The 16,890-nt window shown below is 45.0% G+C and overlaps 7 protein-coding genes across 7 annotated transcripts; 4 read left to right on the top strand and 3 right to left on the bottom strand.

Annotated features, from left to right (window-relative positions):
* Positions 1 to 178: 178 nt before the first annotated feature.
* L203_100562 (uncharacterized protein) lies at positions 179 to 1,376 on the top strand (the record flags this gene model as incomplete). Its single annotated transcript, XM_066210020.1, has 4 exons — positions 179 to 380; positions 444 to 801; positions 854 to 1,264; positions 1,322 to 1,376. The coding sequence occupies 4 exons, from the start codon at positions 179 to 181 to the stop codon at positions 1,374 to 1,376; spliced, it is 1,026 nt and encodes a 341-aa protein (XP_066066117.1).
* A 342-nt stretch (positions 1,377 to 1,718) lies between these two features.
* On the bottom strand, positions 1,719 to 3,221 carry L203_100563 (uncharacterized protein; the record flags this gene model as incomplete). Its single annotated transcript, XM_066210021.1, has 5 exons — positions 1,719 to 2,052; positions 2,103 to 2,312; positions 2,360 to 2,730; positions 2,787 to 3,043; positions 3,110 to 3,221. The coding sequence occupies 5 exons, from the start codon at positions 3,219 to 3,221 to the stop codon at positions 1,719 to 1,721; spliced, it is 1,284 nt and encodes a 427-aa protein (XP_066066118.1).
* Positions 3,222 to 3,526: 305 nt separating this feature from the next.
* Positions 3,527 to 4,006, top strand: L203_100564 (uncharacterized protein; the record flags this gene model as incomplete). Its single annotated transcript, XM_066210022.1, has 5 exons — positions 3,527 to 3,529; positions 3,588 to 3,630; positions 3,683 to 3,728; positions 3,782 to 3,905; positions 3,959 to 4,006. 5 exons carry the CDS (start codon positions 3,527 to 3,529, stop codon positions 4,004 to 4,006), a joined length of 264 nt encoding a protein of 87 aa, XP_066066119.1.
* A 794-nt stretch (positions 4,007 to 4,800) lies between these two features.
* On the bottom strand, positions 4,801 to 9,563 carry L203_100565 (uncharacterized protein; the record flags this gene model as incomplete). Its single annotated transcript, XM_066210023.1, has 13 exons — positions 4,801 to 5,088; positions 5,141 to 5,608; positions 5,657 to 6,375; positions 6,426 to 6,571; positions 6,623 to 6,886; positions 6,938 to 7,152; positions 7,204 to 7,407; positions 7,456 to 7,531; positions 7,585 to 7,625; positions 7,678 to 7,818; positions 7,870 to 8,160; positions 8,211 to 8,342; positions 8,388 to 9,563. 13 exons carry the CDS (start codon positions 9,561 to 9,563, stop codon positions 4,801 to 4,803), a joined length of 4,161 nt encoding a protein of 1,386 aa, XP_066066120.1.
* A 1,206-nt stretch (positions 9,564 to 10,769) lies between these two features.
* Positions 10,770 to 14,087, top strand: L203_100566 (uncharacterized protein; the record flags this gene model as incomplete). The annotated part of the gene is made up of 8 exons (XM_066210024.1): positions 10,770 to 12,647; positions 12,701 to 12,970; positions 13,025 to 13,100; positions 13,153 to 13,217; positions 13,267 to 13,284; positions 13,338 to 13,529; positions 13,585 to 13,822; positions 13,885 to 14,087. 8 exons carry the CDS (start codon positions 10,770 to 10,772, stop codon positions 14,085 to 14,087), a joined length of 2,940 nt encoding a protein of 979 aa, XP_066066121.1.
* Positions 14,088 to 14,212: 125 nt separating this feature from the next.
* On the bottom strand, positions 14,213 to 15,682 carry L203_100567 (uncharacterized protein; the record flags this gene model as incomplete). Its single annotated transcript, XM_066210025.1, has 6 exons — positions 14,213 to 14,508; positions 14,555 to 14,647; positions 14,697 to 14,979; positions 15,034 to 15,062; positions 15,118 to 15,347; positions 15,399 to 15,682. The coding sequence occupies 6 exons, from the start codon at positions 15,680 to 15,682 to the stop codon at positions 14,213 to 14,215; spliced, it is 1,215 nt and encodes a 404-aa protein (XP_066066122.1).
* A 202-nt stretch (positions 15,683 to 15,884) lies between these two features.
* On the top strand, positions 15,885 to 16,861 carry L203_100568 (uncharacterized protein; the record flags this gene model as incomplete). The annotated part of the gene is made up of 4 exons (XM_066210026.1): positions 15,885 to 15,949; positions 16,164 to 16,213; positions 16,264 to 16,680; positions 16,731 to 16,861. 4 exons carry the CDS (start codon positions 15,885 to 15,887, stop codon positions 16,859 to 16,861), a joined length of 663 nt encoding a protein of 220 aa, XP_066066123.1.
* Between the last annotated feature and the right edge of the window lie 29 nt (positions 16,862 to 16,890).

Consider the following 16,890-nt stretch of genomic DNA (forward strand, 5'->3'; position numbering starts at 1 on the left):
TTTACTTTTGAACACTTGTTAACTTGTCTGTTTCGAGCTGAGCTCTTCGTGTCACAGCATAACGTTTGTGCTTCCTGTCTCTCATAACGTTAGGCCGGCCTGAAATTAATTCAACTCTATTCTCATCAAAGGTTTGATACCTACAGAAACCATGTTCAACAAGAAAGACTCATCCAAAATGGGCGCAGTCGCCAAAACTTTTTACCATCCCATACTCTCTCAGCCCGTCATCTCTTTGGGCTTGACATCGCTCACATTGCTTCTACTGGTCTTAGTACTGTTGAGCGTCCCTGGACCTATCAAGGGCATGTATTGGTTCAGCATCGAAAACGAACAGACTGGAAATGGAAAGCTCAGCGCTGGTGTTTTGGGATGGTGTTGTAAGTCTAGCATCTCTTGCCAAAAGTCAAAATATCCTCAACTAGCCACTGACATAAAATCAGTGACTGAAACCTCAAATTGTACATATGCACCTCTGAGCGACAACACCTACCTTTCACAAATGATCAACACTGGCGAAGCCCTTACCGTCCGCATCATGCTACCATTGGCTTGTTATTGGATGATTGTTGTTATGGTCCTCTGGGTAGTACTCACTATTCTTACTCCCATTGGTTACAAAATCCGTGACTTGGACAGTATTTCCAGGCACTTGAAATTCGCGGTCATTGAAGCCTGTGTCCTTTGCGTTAGCTTATTCGGTAATGTTCTTTGCTGGATGGCGTTTGGACTGGGTAGAACTGCCTATCTCAGTGTAGAGAGAGGTGGAGGCAAGCCTAAGAGTGGACACGCAATGGAAACGTGAGTTAATGTTTTCTGGTATAACCACACATATGCTGATAGTAGGGCTTAGTACTGCAGTCGCTGCCATGCTTTCACTTATCTCCCTTGGAACAGCCGTTTGGGGTCTTCATCTCCGTCTACGTGCGGCTCAAGCTCACTGGCGTGAGGAGGCCGTCATGGTGCGACGCCGATCCATGGCGCTCATTGCCTCTGGCGCCGTCCGCCCCGAAGATGCTGCCACCCTCGGTGTAACAGACGCTGGTCTCGAAAAGAGAGGCAACTCGCGTTGGTCAACCAACTCTGACATCCCGGATTACTCCGCAGGAAACTTGGGATTGGCTCACAGGGGAAGTATGGTCAAAGCCAGCTATATTCCTAGCAATGGTCGACAGCCAGGAGATGAAGAGGAAGAGATCGACGCCAAGCTCGAGGAGGCAAAGAGGAACTCTATGGAGCAGGAGATGGCAATTCGAAGAGCTTCGTGAGTTTATCCAGCTTCATCTTACAGAGAGTGCCGAGGGCTGATGTATATTATAAGGATTAATGACTCTCCATACGCTACCGTAAACAACATATCAAGGCCCCCAAACTAAATGTGTCACTGTTGTCGCAGGAGAGAGATTTGCTCACATTAAATACCTTTTCCAACCCTGTTTTGTGCATTCAGAGCCATAGCACTGAGTGCTACCTCTGTGCATTACGAGATGTCGGGGAAGGATCGAATCATCTTTTCCTGTGAAAATCAGCTCTGTATATGTTCTTTCTCATTTTCTATCAAAAGTGCCATAGATCAGTTATTTGTTACAGGTTCCTCAGTAGACTGATGGAGATGTATTCATTCTTTTACTCATTCTGGCGACTGGTCGTCAGACAGGGTCAAAGTATGATTGATCGCATGAACAGAGTCCCTCTCTTCGCCCTTCGCCCTTGCTCGCTCACCGCTGGTATGGAAGTCCTTGTCCCTGAGCCTGCTGAGTTTGTGGCCCCTGCATGCTACCGTTCGGGCTCTTTTGAGCATCTTTCTTCATAGACTCTTCCCGGATGACATCTTCCGCCCTTCTGGTTACTTCCAAAACATAGGCGTCGATTGTAAAGTCCTCAGCTGTCCTTTGTCTTACCCATGTACGGGTGTCGAGGTAAACGAATGGACCACGAATCCAATTGGGCTGTCCACTACTTCTGTCTGCTTTGGTGAGATCAATGCTTGCAAGAGTGGGTGAGGTGAGCCATATTTGTAATTCGATGTGATACCGCCATCCTCGTGCATAGCTATTAATATCATTAAGGGCAATACATAGGTGAAAAGAATGTCAACATACAGTTCTTCAGCAACGCGCAACTGCAACACATCCTGAGCCGACATGTAAAATGCAAAAAACAGTGTATCTTCAGCAAAGTTTTGCAATTTTGTTTCCACTGGTGGAGCATGAACGAAATAACATTGTGGAATGTGAAAAGATTCTTCAATCTGAGGCGGAAGTAACGAGTTGAGGTCTGCCCAGGGTATGACGAATGTGGGATAGAGAGGCCTGTACACTCGTTAAAATGTACCCAAAAAGACAAATGCACTACATACTCTTCACTGTTGACGTCCATTCCAAGTTCTTCCAAATCTTCTCCGAATACCATCATCCCTCTGTCCGTTTTATTCATATGAACTTGTATTTCATATAACAGAGCTTTCAATCCCCACTTGTCGACCGGCGAGCTCATAATCTGCTGCACAGGTCTCACAACGGGCTCCATAGACCTCGGCGATTGTCTTTGCCAAGACTCTGTGGTAGAGGGAGGGGCTGCGTTGGATTGCGGATGAGAGGGGTTGCTTGATGGGGTTGCGTCTACAGACTGGGGCGCACTTGCAGCAGCCGCCCCATTAGGTAATGTATTGGGCGGTGAAGGTGGTGTGGGTTGGTGCACATTGGAAGGATTTCTCAGGTAGCTTGCCATCTATCCATGTTATCAGTAATCCCTTTACGAGGTTTTCAACATTCTTAAAGACTAACTCGATCTTTTCCATCCGCTCCCAAAACTGGAAAGTCGTCTTGTAAGGCTCCATTCGTCTGCGAAGCACTAGGTGGGCCTGATATTCCTGGGGGCGGCGGAGGTGTGACGCCCAGTTGTTGTCGCTGTTGAAGGTACAGTTGCTGTTGTTGCAGATGAGTATTTTGTTGTCCTGTAGTAGAGGGTTGAGAATGTTGTGTTTGCGAAAAACCTGAGTTATGTTGAAGATGTGATCCTAGAGCCGGAAAGTCACTTGGATCTGATTGGGATATTAGCCCACCCTTTGCATATTCTTTTGGAGCAGCCAGAGCAGCACTCGACCCACCAGCAGCATTTCGCATGCCAAATCCGGGTGGACCAGCCTTAAACGTTCCCATTGCTCCTCTTGTTGATGGCGGTTGTTGAGTTGCTTGTTGGCCTGCCGTCGCGTAAAACATGCTGGTCCTCGGGATGTGGTATCTATAGCTCTTAAAGACTTGAGAACGGGCGGAGAAGAGATCTAAAAGTCAAAGATGGTCCTCGTGGTAGCTATGATAATAATGGTAGCAACCAGCTCTTCTTGAAGTGATATGGAAAGTAAAATCAACAAGAGTTTCTAGATTCTGCTGAACAATGAGCTCTTCATCACGCTTGACTATAGGAGACCTCGGAAAATCGGCAATAACAGCTTGTGGCACTCTTCACACGTCGTTCATAATGAACTGGGCAGTTCTTTTTCAATCCATAACATTACAATTAAAAAATGGTAAGTTGCTATAATAGAAAGAGATATACATAGAGGTTAACACCAACTTGTGTTTTAGTCTTCTGAACTCCGTTACACCGCCAACACGCAGCTAGAGCAACGTCAGTCGATATCAAATATACTACTACTCCCTTATATTGACATACTTGACAGTCCACGCCAGGTATACCGGTACTGGACATGCCGATACTACCAAATAGTGTGTGGTCAAACTCCTTTCAAGGTCAAGCGTTGATTTCCGATATTTTGTAGTGAATGGCTTACACACCAGCATCGTGATACAATCGCTGCTATAGTAGGCCATCCAGCCTTGTCGGCATATTTGGCGGTAGCCGATGGCGAGTGTATAGCAAGGGAGAGATTTGAGCAAATGGAGGTAAGAGTGTATTGTGCGAGTGGCGAGTAATTTTTCTAAACAAGGAATGATAGAGGATGCTGCAACCTTGTGGAAAACCGCCAGGAAAGACTGAAGATTAGACGGATCGAGCGGAGAGTCAAAGCTGAATCTATAGACAGGATAGGAACAACAAAACTGTTGTACGAATCATGTACTTTTATCACTTACCGACCAAAGTGGAACTCATCGTTCCGTCTCTCAGATGCTCAGTCAAACATCCATCGTCTCTTGGGATCTCTACCAGAGATATTTTGAATCATATTCAGACAGCTAAGGATGTCCGATGATAGCCGATACAAACTGACAATTGAGGCTAATGTGACACAAACTGCATGATGCTTTTCAATCTATCAACAGAAATGATGATGCCTATTGTACTTATAAAGATAATCCCTAGTTATTCTCCATTGCAAGTTCGAGAACCGGAATCCAAGATTCACTTGGGGTACAAAACACGATACCAGAAAAATTGGTGTTGTGTATATATTTAGACAGCACATCATAGGTCTGATATGTGCTCGAGGGTTGTCGTCCAAGGTCCCTCGGGCGTGGAAAACATACAGCTAACTTTGGCCATTGGAATTTGAGCTACACTTTGTTGTATTTCTGCGATAAAATAAAAAGAAAGCTATAAATAGAAGAGAAATCACCAAACGAAGACTACATGTAGAAAAGAAGTGGGTCAAGATGAACATGTGGAGAGAAACGGCCATGGAAGGGTATCTTGTGATGAAATACGATATTAATGCGCTTAGGTGAAAGCAAGAAAGGTTGAATTGCTGACAAGAATATTGCCGTGTGATGAATCATGATTTATTGGATGGATGATGGCTTGATAGGCCATGATGACGACCAAGAGGGTGATACTGCCCGCTCATCTGTCATACAAGTTTGAGGGCGTAGAAAGAGTTGAAATTTCTAGTCCCATGCTAGGTTGTTTAAGTGCGAGTACCTTGGAAATGGATGCGAGCAAGTCTCCTCTTCTTAGAGGTTTCGTGACGTACTCATCCATACCTGCCGCCAGGCACCTTTCCTTGTCGCCAATCATTGCGTGAGCTGTAAGAGCGATGATTGGTGTACGAGGCGCGCCGTCATTTGCCTCAAACTCTCGAATCAATCCCGTAGCCTCCATACCATTCATGACAGGCATTGACACATCCATCTGTCATGATAGTTAGCGAAGCCAGCTTGTAAAAATGAAAGAGAACACTTACCAAGATGACATCAAATGGCGTCCTAGCCAGCTGTCTCCTCTTATACTTTTCTAAGGCAATTTCACCATTATCTGCTACCTCCATTTTATGGCCCGCGACCTCCATCAATTTGACGGCCAATTTTTGGTTCACTTGGTTATCCTCTGCGAGCAAAATAGTCAGGATGGTATCCTTGACTGTGTCCCCAGGTTGAATTTGGTGAGATTCCAGAGCAGGAACGATTGCATTGGAGAGCTCCTGTAATGAAAGAGGCGTGGTGTAGTATGTGTTGATACCCATTTCAAGACAATCCTTAACAGGGATAGGTGGAAGCATCTGATTATTAGCAGAGGGGAGTGCAAGGAGCCGTCGACGAGTCTCCGGCAGCTGAATGAATGAGGGGTTTTCAGGGCCCGCTGGTCTATTTGAAGGAGCAAGGAGAACAACGGGGATATAACGGAGGTATTCGATGCCTCTCAGTTCACCCGCCTATTGAACATAATCAATATTGCCTTCGAAACCAGACATGTTACTTACAGCTTTGAGGGAATCCACAATCATTGTATCAAACACTGTCAGACCCTGGTCTTGGAGGAGGTACACATCGTTGACAGAGTGGATGACGATAGGTTTGAGACCAAGTGCTTGAAGCATTCCTACCACACCAGTCACGTCACCGAGCGTGTCAATAAACAGTACACTTCTGCCTTTCCATGGGGATAACCGCTCAATGATTTGATCCCTCGGAACACCTGTCATCTCTGCCACGGTCGTAAAGTAAAATCTGCTTCCCTGCCCATATTCAGACTCTACCCACAGATCACCGCTCATGAGGCTGACTAGTCGTTTAGAGATGGTCAGACCTAAACCAGTACCACCATACTTTCTTGTAGTTGATCCATCGGCTTGAGCGAAGGTGTCAAAGATAACGTCAAGTTTGTCTTGCTTGATACCGATACCAGTATCGGCCACACAGAATTCAAGTTCGACGGCATCAATGATGTAACGCTTGACACGGCATGAAAGAGCAACTTGGCCTTTAGTAGTGAACTTGACCGCATTGCCAATAAGGTTGGTGATGACTTGTCGAAGACGAAGGGGATCGCCAATGAGCTGATCAGGCATTGTGGGATCGATATCGAAAATCAGGTCAAGTTTGTTTTGGGCCGCTTTGACGCAGAGAGTTTTGAGTACAGAGAAGACAGCAACGCGAAGAGAGAATGGAATTTGCTCCATTGTCATGCGACCAGCTTCGACTGTAGTATCCTGTTAGTCTGGTTTCTGCCTCGATCAAGGTCCGACTTACTCTTTGAAATATCCAAAATATCGTCAATAATCGTCAACAAAGAACCAGCCAAGCTTGACACAATCATTAAATTCTCTCGCTGCTGTCTAGTCAACTCGCTCTCAAGAGTCAACACAGTCATACCAATGATACCGTTCATGGGTGTTCTACATTTGGTTGAATGAGCATTTTTCTTAACCAAAAGTCCTACAACTCACCTAATCTCGTGTGACATATTTGCCAAAAATTCAGATTTGCTCCTATTTGCCATTTCGGCCTCTTGTCGCGCCTTGGTATTCTTTTCTATAGACTCTCGCAGATTATATACCATCTGATTGATCTTTGTTTTAAGACTGTCCATTTCACCTGATGCTTCAACAGTAATAAATCTCGTAAAGTCTCCGTCCGTCGCGGCCGCAGATATTTGGGCAAAAGCTCGTACTTGGGATGTCAGATTGGAGGCCATAGTATTGACATTCGATCTAATCTGATATCAGCGGCGCAACAGGCTATTTTCGGTAGTCGGCACCTACGTGATTTCCTGCCATGTTCCTTCAATATTTTCAACCTCGGCCTGTACACCTAATTTTCCTTCTGTACCGACTTCTCTTGCGACACGTGTCACTTCCGCAGCGAATATGGCTAGCTGGTCAATCATATTGTTGATAGTGTTGACTAGATCAAGAATTTCACCAGACACTTTGACGCCCACGACTTTTTGAGTAAGATCGCCACGTGCGACAGCAGTCTGCATTTCTCATCAATATGAGCCGCACATGAGAAGAGCCAAGACACGTACAGTAGCGTGAGCAATAGTTCGTACTTGTTCAGTCAAATTTGCCGCCATGATATTGACGCAATCGGTTAAATCTTTCCAAGTACCAGCAACGCCAGGCACCTTGGCCTGACCACCCAGGCGACCATCCGTACCAACTTCTCTGGCTACACGCGTGACTTCTGAAGAAAATGATCGCAACGAGTCCACCATGATGTTGACAGTATTCTGCAAATGTTTTTAATTGAAGAATAATTTCTATATCTGGAGACCTACCTTGAGCTCAAGAATCTCCCCAAATGCTGCTACATTGATCTTTTTGCTAAGGTCACCAGCAGCAACGGCTGTTGTTCTATGGGCAGAATCTTTAGTGTTCATCTAAGTCAAGGCTCAAGCTAGACTTACACTTCAGCCACTGATCGAACTTGAGTTGTCAAATTCAAAGCCTACAGCCAGTGCGAGATTAGCATTTTCCTCTCTACAACCTCTAAAACATACCATCAAGTTGACATTATCCGTCAAAACCTTCCAAGTTCCTTCAACATTAGGCACAAAGGCTTGGCCTCCCAATTTCCCTTCTGTTCCTACTTCGAGCGACACACGAGTAACTTCAGCTGCAAAAACGGTAAGTTGGGCAACCTGGGGTATGAGCGTCAGCAATAACATATGAGTCGAGCAACCTGGACAGACCATTTCGTTGACAGTGCATTTAAGGTCGAGTATTTCTCCTTGTACATCGGCATTGACAGTCTTGGACAAATCGCCTCGGGCGACAGCCTTTGTAACTTCAGCAATTTCTCGCACTTGATCCGTCAAATTTCTGGCCATCTTGTTGACATTGGTAGTTAAGTCATCCCACACACCCTCCACGCCAGGAACAGCGGCTTGACCACCCAGTTGACCATGAGTACCGACTTCAAGAGCGACTCGAGTAACTTCTTTAGCAAATATCGTAAGCTGCAGAACCATTGAATTCACGGTCTACAAATGTTAAGCTCGACATAACTCTGATCAACGAAAAACGCGCCCACATTCTTCAAAACGGCCATTTCTCCTTCTGCTTCAATTTCAATCATCTTACTGAGATCACCTCTGGCGACAGCGGTAGTAACACTCCCAATGGATCGCACTTGAGTAGTTAAACTCTCGCACATTCGATTCACCTGTCATATCTCAACACGATTGCTCCTTAAACAGAAAACACTTACATTAACCGTCAGATCTTTCCATACACCGTCGACATTCGGTACAATGGCTTGTCCACCCAGCTTTCCTTGACTACCGACTTCCAGTGATACTCTACTGACCTCATCGGCCAACGTTCGCAATGACATAACCATTCCGTTGACAGTAGTCTTGAGCTCGGCAATCTCTCCGCTAGCTTCAACATCGATAGTTTCAGACAAATCGCCCATAGCGACTGCTTTTGTAACCTTTGCTATACTTCGGACTTGATTTGTCAAATTGGCAGCAAGCTTATTCACAACGGCAGTCAACACTTTCCAAGTGCCCTCTACATTTGGCACAACGGCCTGACCACCCAGTTTTCCTTCTGTACCGACTTCCAGAGACACGCGTTCGACTTCGACCGCAAACGTTTGCAAGCGATCTACCATGGCGTTGATAATGTTTTTGAGTTCCGTCATAGCTTGGCCTTTAACCGGGACAATGATCTTTTGGGTAAGGTCGCCAGTGGCGACGGCCTTACAGACGCGTGCGATATCCTGAACTTGAGCTTTGAGGAGCTCGAGTTCCTTTTCAGCAGACATGCCAGAATCATCGCCTCCTGCCTCATTGGCGGCGCTGACATAGGCAGCGAGGACGTTAGGCGGGAAAAACATTTGCTCAGGAAGAGGTGGAGGGGGAGTTGAAAGAGCGGCGGTAAAAGGGTGGTAGAAGGAAGCGGTTTGTTGTGGAGTGAGTCCTAAAGCCTCTGGAGATATTTGACGCGCACAGGTAAGACAGACTGGGCCGACAGCAGCTTGCTCAGAGGGTTGGACAGCAGGACTAGGGTCTGACGGTTGCCATTCAGGCGTCAACAGGTCAGCCCCTGAATGGGTGGGTACGCCGCGTTTGCTCTCTTGTATCAGCTGCAACTGTGTCCTTTCAGCAGTCCATACCCGGTCACCCAACGCGATGATGGCTCGCTCAATGGCATCTTCTGCAGGCGTCTTCTTTCCTGGAAATGTCGAAAGTGTCGCTTTCTTCTTGCCATCCTCGTCTTCCTCTTCACCATCCTCGGGATTAGGTTCGCCGCTGGAAGGAAATGGATAGCCAGGGGACGGATGTTCAGATATGACTGAGAGGAGAGATAGAATATGTGATTGAAACGCTGTGCTCCCTTCGGTGGCAATGACCGGTGGGTAGGCATCTGCGAGGGACATGACTGTCAATCTTACCCGTTTGTGCGGGGGAGATTGGTCGGTGTTGTCGGGTGGAATGGCAGATGGCTTGTTTGCAGTAGTAGTGGGCTGAAGGATGGATAAGTGGATGGCTCTCTAGTGACTGGCTTGACTGCGAAAAAGAAGAAAGAAGAAAAAGTCGGCCGCCGCCAAGAGACGGAAAAGATGTAAAAGAAAGATGAAGAAGAGAAACGAAATGGATTCAAATACACACGTCCGTTCTTTAACGCGACCTATTGATGATCACACACCAAAACGAGAAATCCCCATGCAAGGAAGCAAATCTATTTTTTAATTCTCTTTTCCATCCAACATTATCAATATTTTACAGCAACGAAAGAATTCATCAAGTCAAGCCCCGCTTCCATGCTCTATCTGTTGCAGGAATATGACCAGAGCAGCTGTCAGCAGAACAAGCCCAGCAAAGAGAAGAAAGGAAGCAATGACGACAAAAAGATTGTCCAAGAAGTCGCTGAGCAAAGAACCTTCCATGCTCAACTACAGGTGCCATGCATACGCTCTTGTGTCTTACCTGCTGCGCATCCTACTGTCTGCTCCACCAGCTCCACTCATTTCCTGACAGCCAAACACGATGTGCGTAAGTGGGGGGATCAGAAAAGGTCAGCTATTTAAAACTCTTGTATACATTGGTGTGTAGTATTTAAACTGGAAATAATGCGGTTATACAAATACTATTAATTAGAAATATTTTTGAATAGGAAACTAATAGAATATAGAAACAATTTCTATTCATTTTTTGTTATTTTATTAGAAAGTCTTATTTGTAGATAAAGATCAGCAAAAGTGTATTAACCGTGCCTGAGGGGTTTTCTGTAAACTCAAGTTTTATTAGACTTTTCTTTTTCTTTATGTACTTATCTGTTTCTGTAGGCGTTTTTGTTCTTCTTTGCTTAGATACTGAACTTTGTCACAGATATCTGGCTATCTTTTTTGGCCTTTGCTCCACGTCGTTGGCGTACAGCTCAATTGATGGCTTCGGCTGGGACTACTTTGCCCGAGGCTTGCAAAACCGTTTTTACGGCTGTTCCCAAGGAAGGTAGAAAGCGAAAGAAGAAATCTTTTGAAAAGACTGGGAGCCGAACAAAATAAGTCAAAAAGGTCTAGAGAGAAGGCAACACTAATCTCAAAAGCATTACTCGATGCAAAAAGCAAGTTGAATCAGTCATCATGTCAACCGAATCCGTAGAGTCGAGCCAAGTCCCTGTCGCCGCCCTCGAGAATGCTGAAAGCTTCACCTCGTCTTTGGGCGTAGTCCTTACCTACCAGACGGCAGGGCATTATCTCTCGCGATACTTTCAAGCCATTGGGCAAGCAGCACATTATGAGATGAGGGACGTGTTGCTTGATGGTTACGTTCAACCTTCCCTCTCTAAAAAGGCAGCCAAAAAGGCTTTACTCGGCACGATTGACAAAGCCACCCTGAGCGGTCCTCCTCCAGGTTCGATGCGAGTTTGTACCATCAATATCCCGACTATTGGCCCTGTTTGCTCTGCACCAAAACCTAATAAACAGCTTGCCAAACAGTCTGCTTCATTTCAAGCTATAACGGAGCTGTACAAACATCATGAAGTGGATGATACATTTGAGGCAACTCCTTCTCAGCCTTGCGTCAAGCTGGGTCCCGGAGGTTTGGCGACGAAGAGCAAATGTAACCAGAGATGGGAGAGCCGAAAGGCTATGATTAAAGATCAGCTACCTCAAAAAACAGGAGGCGGGGAGCTGGAGTATCAGACAACACCAGAATTTTGGAGAGAATGTCCACCTCTCAAACCAGGTTGCCTGTACGCGAGCGTCTTGCAGTTGGATCCCAATGGCAAGGGTGTGATCAATCATCCAGAATGTAGAATGATGTGCCTACTTACTAGCAAACCTTTACCATTATTCAAAGACAAAAACAGCATCAACATTAATATTGGAGTAGGAGAGCAGCCGACGCACCAAGCATTCATGAGACTGGTCAATGGAGGCAAGATGGGTACTTTTAATGCTGACAAACTCGACCAGGTGTTAGTGTTTACCGAAAAGCTAATGAGGGCACAATGCCAAAAGCTGCTGAAGGCGGAATTATCCAAAATCAAATGGCTGCTGGTGCCGCTCAAACCAGAATACAAGCTACCCACCGATGAAGCACTCACGGACAAGAAAGATGCCGAATTGAAGCTCGATGATGTTTCTTGGCAAGAAGTTGACGCTGTCACTGACGGTGCTCTGACCCTACCATTTACTTATCATCGTCATGATGTTCTTGAGGCAGAAGCAACCGACGCTATGGCTACCGCGGCTTCCGAGATGTCCCGCCGAAGCTACATTATAAAGCTGCGCAAAGATCTTACACCTCATTCTGCACATCCTCAAATCCCAGGTAGCACCATTATAGAGGTCCTTCAAAATAAAAATACCTCGCTTCCAGATCTCACTAATCCATCTCAACCTATCATTGAGGCCCAGCCTGTCTGTCTCGCCAAAAATGGTTCATACATCACCACTGTTGGCACTGCCGAAAAAGACGTCCGCGAATATCTCATTCCAGAGTTTCAACACCGACATTGCATTCCTGCCAGTATATTCCGGACACTCACTGTCTTTCCTTTTTTTATGCATCAGTTGGAATGTATGTTTATCGCTTGGGAAATGTCTTGCAAGCTCTTTCAATCTGTACTCCAACCTGAACTTGCTCTCCAGGCCTTGACAGCCCCTTCATCTCTCAATGTGCCTACATGGACATACGAAAGGCTCGAGATTCTCGGCGATACTCTGCTGAAGTTCATCGCTACCATTCACTTTTACCTGTTGGGTTGCGGTGCGGGCTCAAACGAGGATATGCTCAAAGTTTGGCACGATAGACACAAGATTGTTAGTAACCGTACTCTGGCTCACAATGCTGTCAAGCTGGGATTGGCAAAATATATCCGAGATAGAAGATTCAAAGCGAAGGATTGGATACCAAGAGATTGGGAAATCGAAAGCCAGCTGGCAGAAACACAATCCAACAAAAGTTTGAAGACTAGCTTCAGTGGACCTGAATATCGGACTTTGGGTGATAAGGTTTGTTTTATCATTCACAACCGAATCCATGTGGCTAATCTAATATGACATAGCTCCTAGCAGATATTGTGGAAGCTATCATTGGTGCAGCGTATGGATCCGATAGGAATTTTGACCATGTCATCAAAACTTTACGCAACCTCACTGTACCCCTTGATTTGTTTGAAACCTGGGGCGATATCAAGCGTGTATTGCCGCCAACGAAAGAGGAAAACCTGACACCTTCAGATGTGCCGACGTATATGACTTTCTTCAACAAAACATCTAAACACGAGGTCTTGGGATATAAATTCAATAGTAACAAAAGATTTGAGAATGTCTTTGTAAGTTGTGTTTTGGTTAATGAAAGGCATTCTTGATTGATGGTAAATATTTAGAGCCTGAAAAAGAATTCCGAGACCCAACGTATTCGTGAAAGATACAAAATGCTTGGTAATGCAGTTATGGATGTCCGTAAGCGTCTTTCTCTTCTGCCCCTACTTCCGAATCAATAAGAGCACAATAGATATTATACAACATTTACTGGAGAAATTTCCTAATGAAGGGCCAGCGTCTTTATCAAACATGAAGGTGAGATGCCATTCTTGAACTCAGACATAAGCTCATACACTATACGCAGACTTTTCGTACCACCGAAGTATGCTCAGTAACTACTGCCTCGTAATTTCATAATTGTTGATGTCTTCCTAGGGTCTTTGCTGCGCTTCCGCTGTCGAGCTAGGGCTTGTGGATCTTCTTGTTGACGCTGATGACAACACCCACCGAGAAATCAGTCGCGCTACATATTTCATGGTCGAAGCCAAATCTCACACTGATGCAAACTACACGGCTGATGATGAACACATCGGTGAACATTATTGGGAGAGCGTGGCTATCAATCATGTCTGTACAATCCCTGCTTTTTTTTTCTACACGTCATTCGCTGATGGCAATGTAGATCACTGGTAGTATTGTTGAAGTTTTGTTGGGCGCCATTTTTGAAGACTGCAATTTCTCCATTGAAACTACTCAAAATATCTTTGACAGGATCCTCTCGCCCTTCCTTGAGAAATATTGCAAGGGCCCCAATGACTCTGATTTGCATCCAAAGGGTGTATTGACAAGATGGATGCAGAAGAAGAGATGCACAGTATGGAAATTAGATGTCGAAGGACCAAAGATGAATGAGGCTTTCGGTGAGCTTCTACAGAGAATATATAGGCGTCGGGTAACTTGTCACTAATATCTTTCATCTTAGTCACATGTCATTATAAAGAAATCGCCCGGCTAAAGTCTTTCTCAACCCTGCAAGCGGTTCGAAATGTTTGCAACGAAGCCATTAAGCGCTTAAGGGATGAGAATGAGATTGAAAATCTTTGCGATTGTCCTTCGTTTAAAAAGACACTTCCAGACGATGAATCAGACGTATCTGTGAAGAAGAAGAGCTCATTGGCCGCGTAAAATCAGACTCAAGTGTAATTGTGATAACGGGAATCCTTATTCACGAGAAGGATGATGAGGTGAGATTACAAAAGTGTATACATACATGTATACGCCCAAATGATTGATTTCGTTTGCCAAGTTCTCTAGAAATCTCGGGGGTATTGTCGAGGTGTTGGTGGGGGACTGGGCGGTAAAGGAATGTTCATAGCCAAATGAAGGTTTTTGTTCATGCTATCCAAAGAGGAAGGTGTTGATTCATTTTGCAACTTGCGAGGTTGGTAGGAGATTTGCGAGCCTGTATTTCTTTTAGCTTGGAGGCGTAGAGACTGGCGAGGGGAGAATGAAGATGAGGCTGAGAGCTGAACTTCGGCTCGAGTCAAAGCCTTTTTGTATACTTCCGCAGTGGCAGGATGATTTGCCAAAGTGCGATCAAAAAGCACTGTTTGCATAGGTCAAATCACTGCTTAGCATGTGAACGAACTTACCATCTTCCATTGACTTTTTGAGTAGAGATTCTATGACTTGAGGGTCTCCCGATTTCAGTAAGGGTACCACGTCTCCTAGAAAGTCACCAATAGCTACAAATGTTCAGAAACCGCAACCAATACAACTTTTTAAATGGCTAACCTTCTTGATTCAACTGTTTTGCAATATTGATTATGGCTCTCCACTCTGTTAATGCCCTTGCCCTTTCTGTTCCCTCACCGGACCAGACACTGACCAGCTGATTTAAACTGACGCTTAGGGATGTAAACATCCTATGCAAGAGAGAGATAATGATAAACTGTGGTTTGTAGAGAAGTGTTGGCGGGACGAATATTTGAGACAGAATGGTTGGTTCCTCAATGACGGGGTACAGAATTAACTGAAGCTCGACGACAAAGAGAAGGACAAAGATAATCTTGATATACTTGAATTCAACGAGTGAGCAATTATGACCGGGAAAATAGACAAAAGGCTATACCAATGATCCAGCTTGAGCTCTACCAAGCACTGATATAGCGTCAACGATTGTCTATCTACAGAGCCGTTACACAAAACGACTCACATGTCAACATTAGCATGATGCCTCCAGAGATGAGATAGTACCCCATGGATTGCTGCAAACCTAGCATAATGTAGTCTCTAATTGACTTGGCCTTCCACTCTACTATTGAAGGCCCAAATCTGTCGTAGGCATATCGTTTGACTGGATCAGAGAGGTTTTCATATGATTTTCTTGCAGATATAAAGTGATCGTCGTTTCCTTCTATTTTATCCGGATGATACTTTCTTGCTCTGTTACTAGTCTGTCAGTGCCATCTATTCTACTTAAGAAGTCCAACGCACAACGCTCTAAAGGCATTTTTTAGCCCAACGTCGTCTACATTGCTTGATACTCCCAGTTGAGAATACCATTCATCCTCGCCAATACCTTCTCTCAGCAATGAGTAAGCTTGCCATATTACAATTATACCAGTAAAAGTAATTCGATAGTTGCGTATATAAGTAGGTGAGCCTTTCGGTGCTGGTGGGAATAGGGAGGGTAAATTTGTCGAGAGCAAAGGGAGTAAGTTTGAAGCTAATAGACCGGGCAGAAATGAAGAAAGAGCAGAAGCAAGAATATAAAACATTTTGTTTCTTGTTATCTAATCTTGATAAGCCGAAAAGTGGAAAGCGAAAGTGGAGGCAAATGAAGCTGCCACATTACCAAAAGGCCGATGACGCCGAGTACTGCCAACTATTTTTTTTGCAGTGAGCACGTCCACATTCAACCTTTTTATTGAAATTGTATCTTTTTTTTCTTTCTTTCTTTACATTTTTAGTAACCTCAAAATGGCATCCAACATCGACCTCAAGCAGCTTGAGCAGCATCTCGCCACACGATCTTACGTTGATGGGTAAGTTTGTTATTTCCCAACATGGCAGAGTATATCTTTAGTCATCTTATTCTTTATGATGATCTATTGTTTTGGTCCGTGTTTCCGAGCACAGCGGCTTAAGACCCCGCGACTCAAGCATTGAAGACAAAACTTTCCAAACTCACTGATTCTTATTGTTCTTGAATTGCCGTTAGAAGGGAAACTGTCGAATTTGAGACTAATAACTGCTCAGGTACACACCTACCACTGCTGATGTTGAGATCTACAAGAAACTCGGTTCTGGTGCGCGACGCTGAATAATACATATGCGTCAATTGACTGACCTTCCGTAGCTCCCGAGGCTACCTTCCCTCACTCTCTTAGGTGGTACAACCACATTACCTCTTTCTCTGATGAGTTTGACTCACTTCCCGTCGGCGTCAACTCTGTTGGCGTCTCTGCTGCGAAAGAGACTCAACAAGATGATAACGACGATGAAATAGACTTGTTCGGCTCAGACGATGAGGTTGACGAGGAGGCCGAACGACTCAAGGCCGAGCGTGTAGCCAAGTACAACGAGGCTAGGGAGGCTAAGAAACAGGAGAAGCTTGCTGCTGGTAAAACCCTTGATGTTGCCAAGTCTGTCGTTACTCTCCAGGTTAAGCCTTGGGATGATGAAACCGATATGGTGGAAATGGAAGCTGCTGTAAGGGGTATTGAGAAGGACGGCCTTGTCTGGGGTGCAAGCAAACTTGTTCCAGTTGGTTACGGTACGTCTTCTTGTGTTTTACATGTGTTGTGTGCTGAAGGCAATTGCTAGGCATCAAGATGCTTCAGATCAACCTTGTTATTGAAGACGCCAAAATTTCTCTCGATGAACTTCAGGAGGAGATTCAGGACTTCGAGGACTTTGTCCAATCAACCGATGTTGCTGCTATGCAGAAACTTTAAAACCGCATTCGAAATATTGGTTTAATAGA

The sequence above is a fragment of the Cryptococcus depauperatus genome, chromosome 1 (genome assembly GCF_001720195.1).
Source record: "Cryptococcus depauperatus CBS 7841 chromosome 1, complete sequence".
NCBI classification, from domain to species: Eukaryota; Fungi; Basidiomycota; class Tremellomycetes; order Tremellales; family Cryptococcaceae; genus Cryptococcus; species Cryptococcus depauperatus.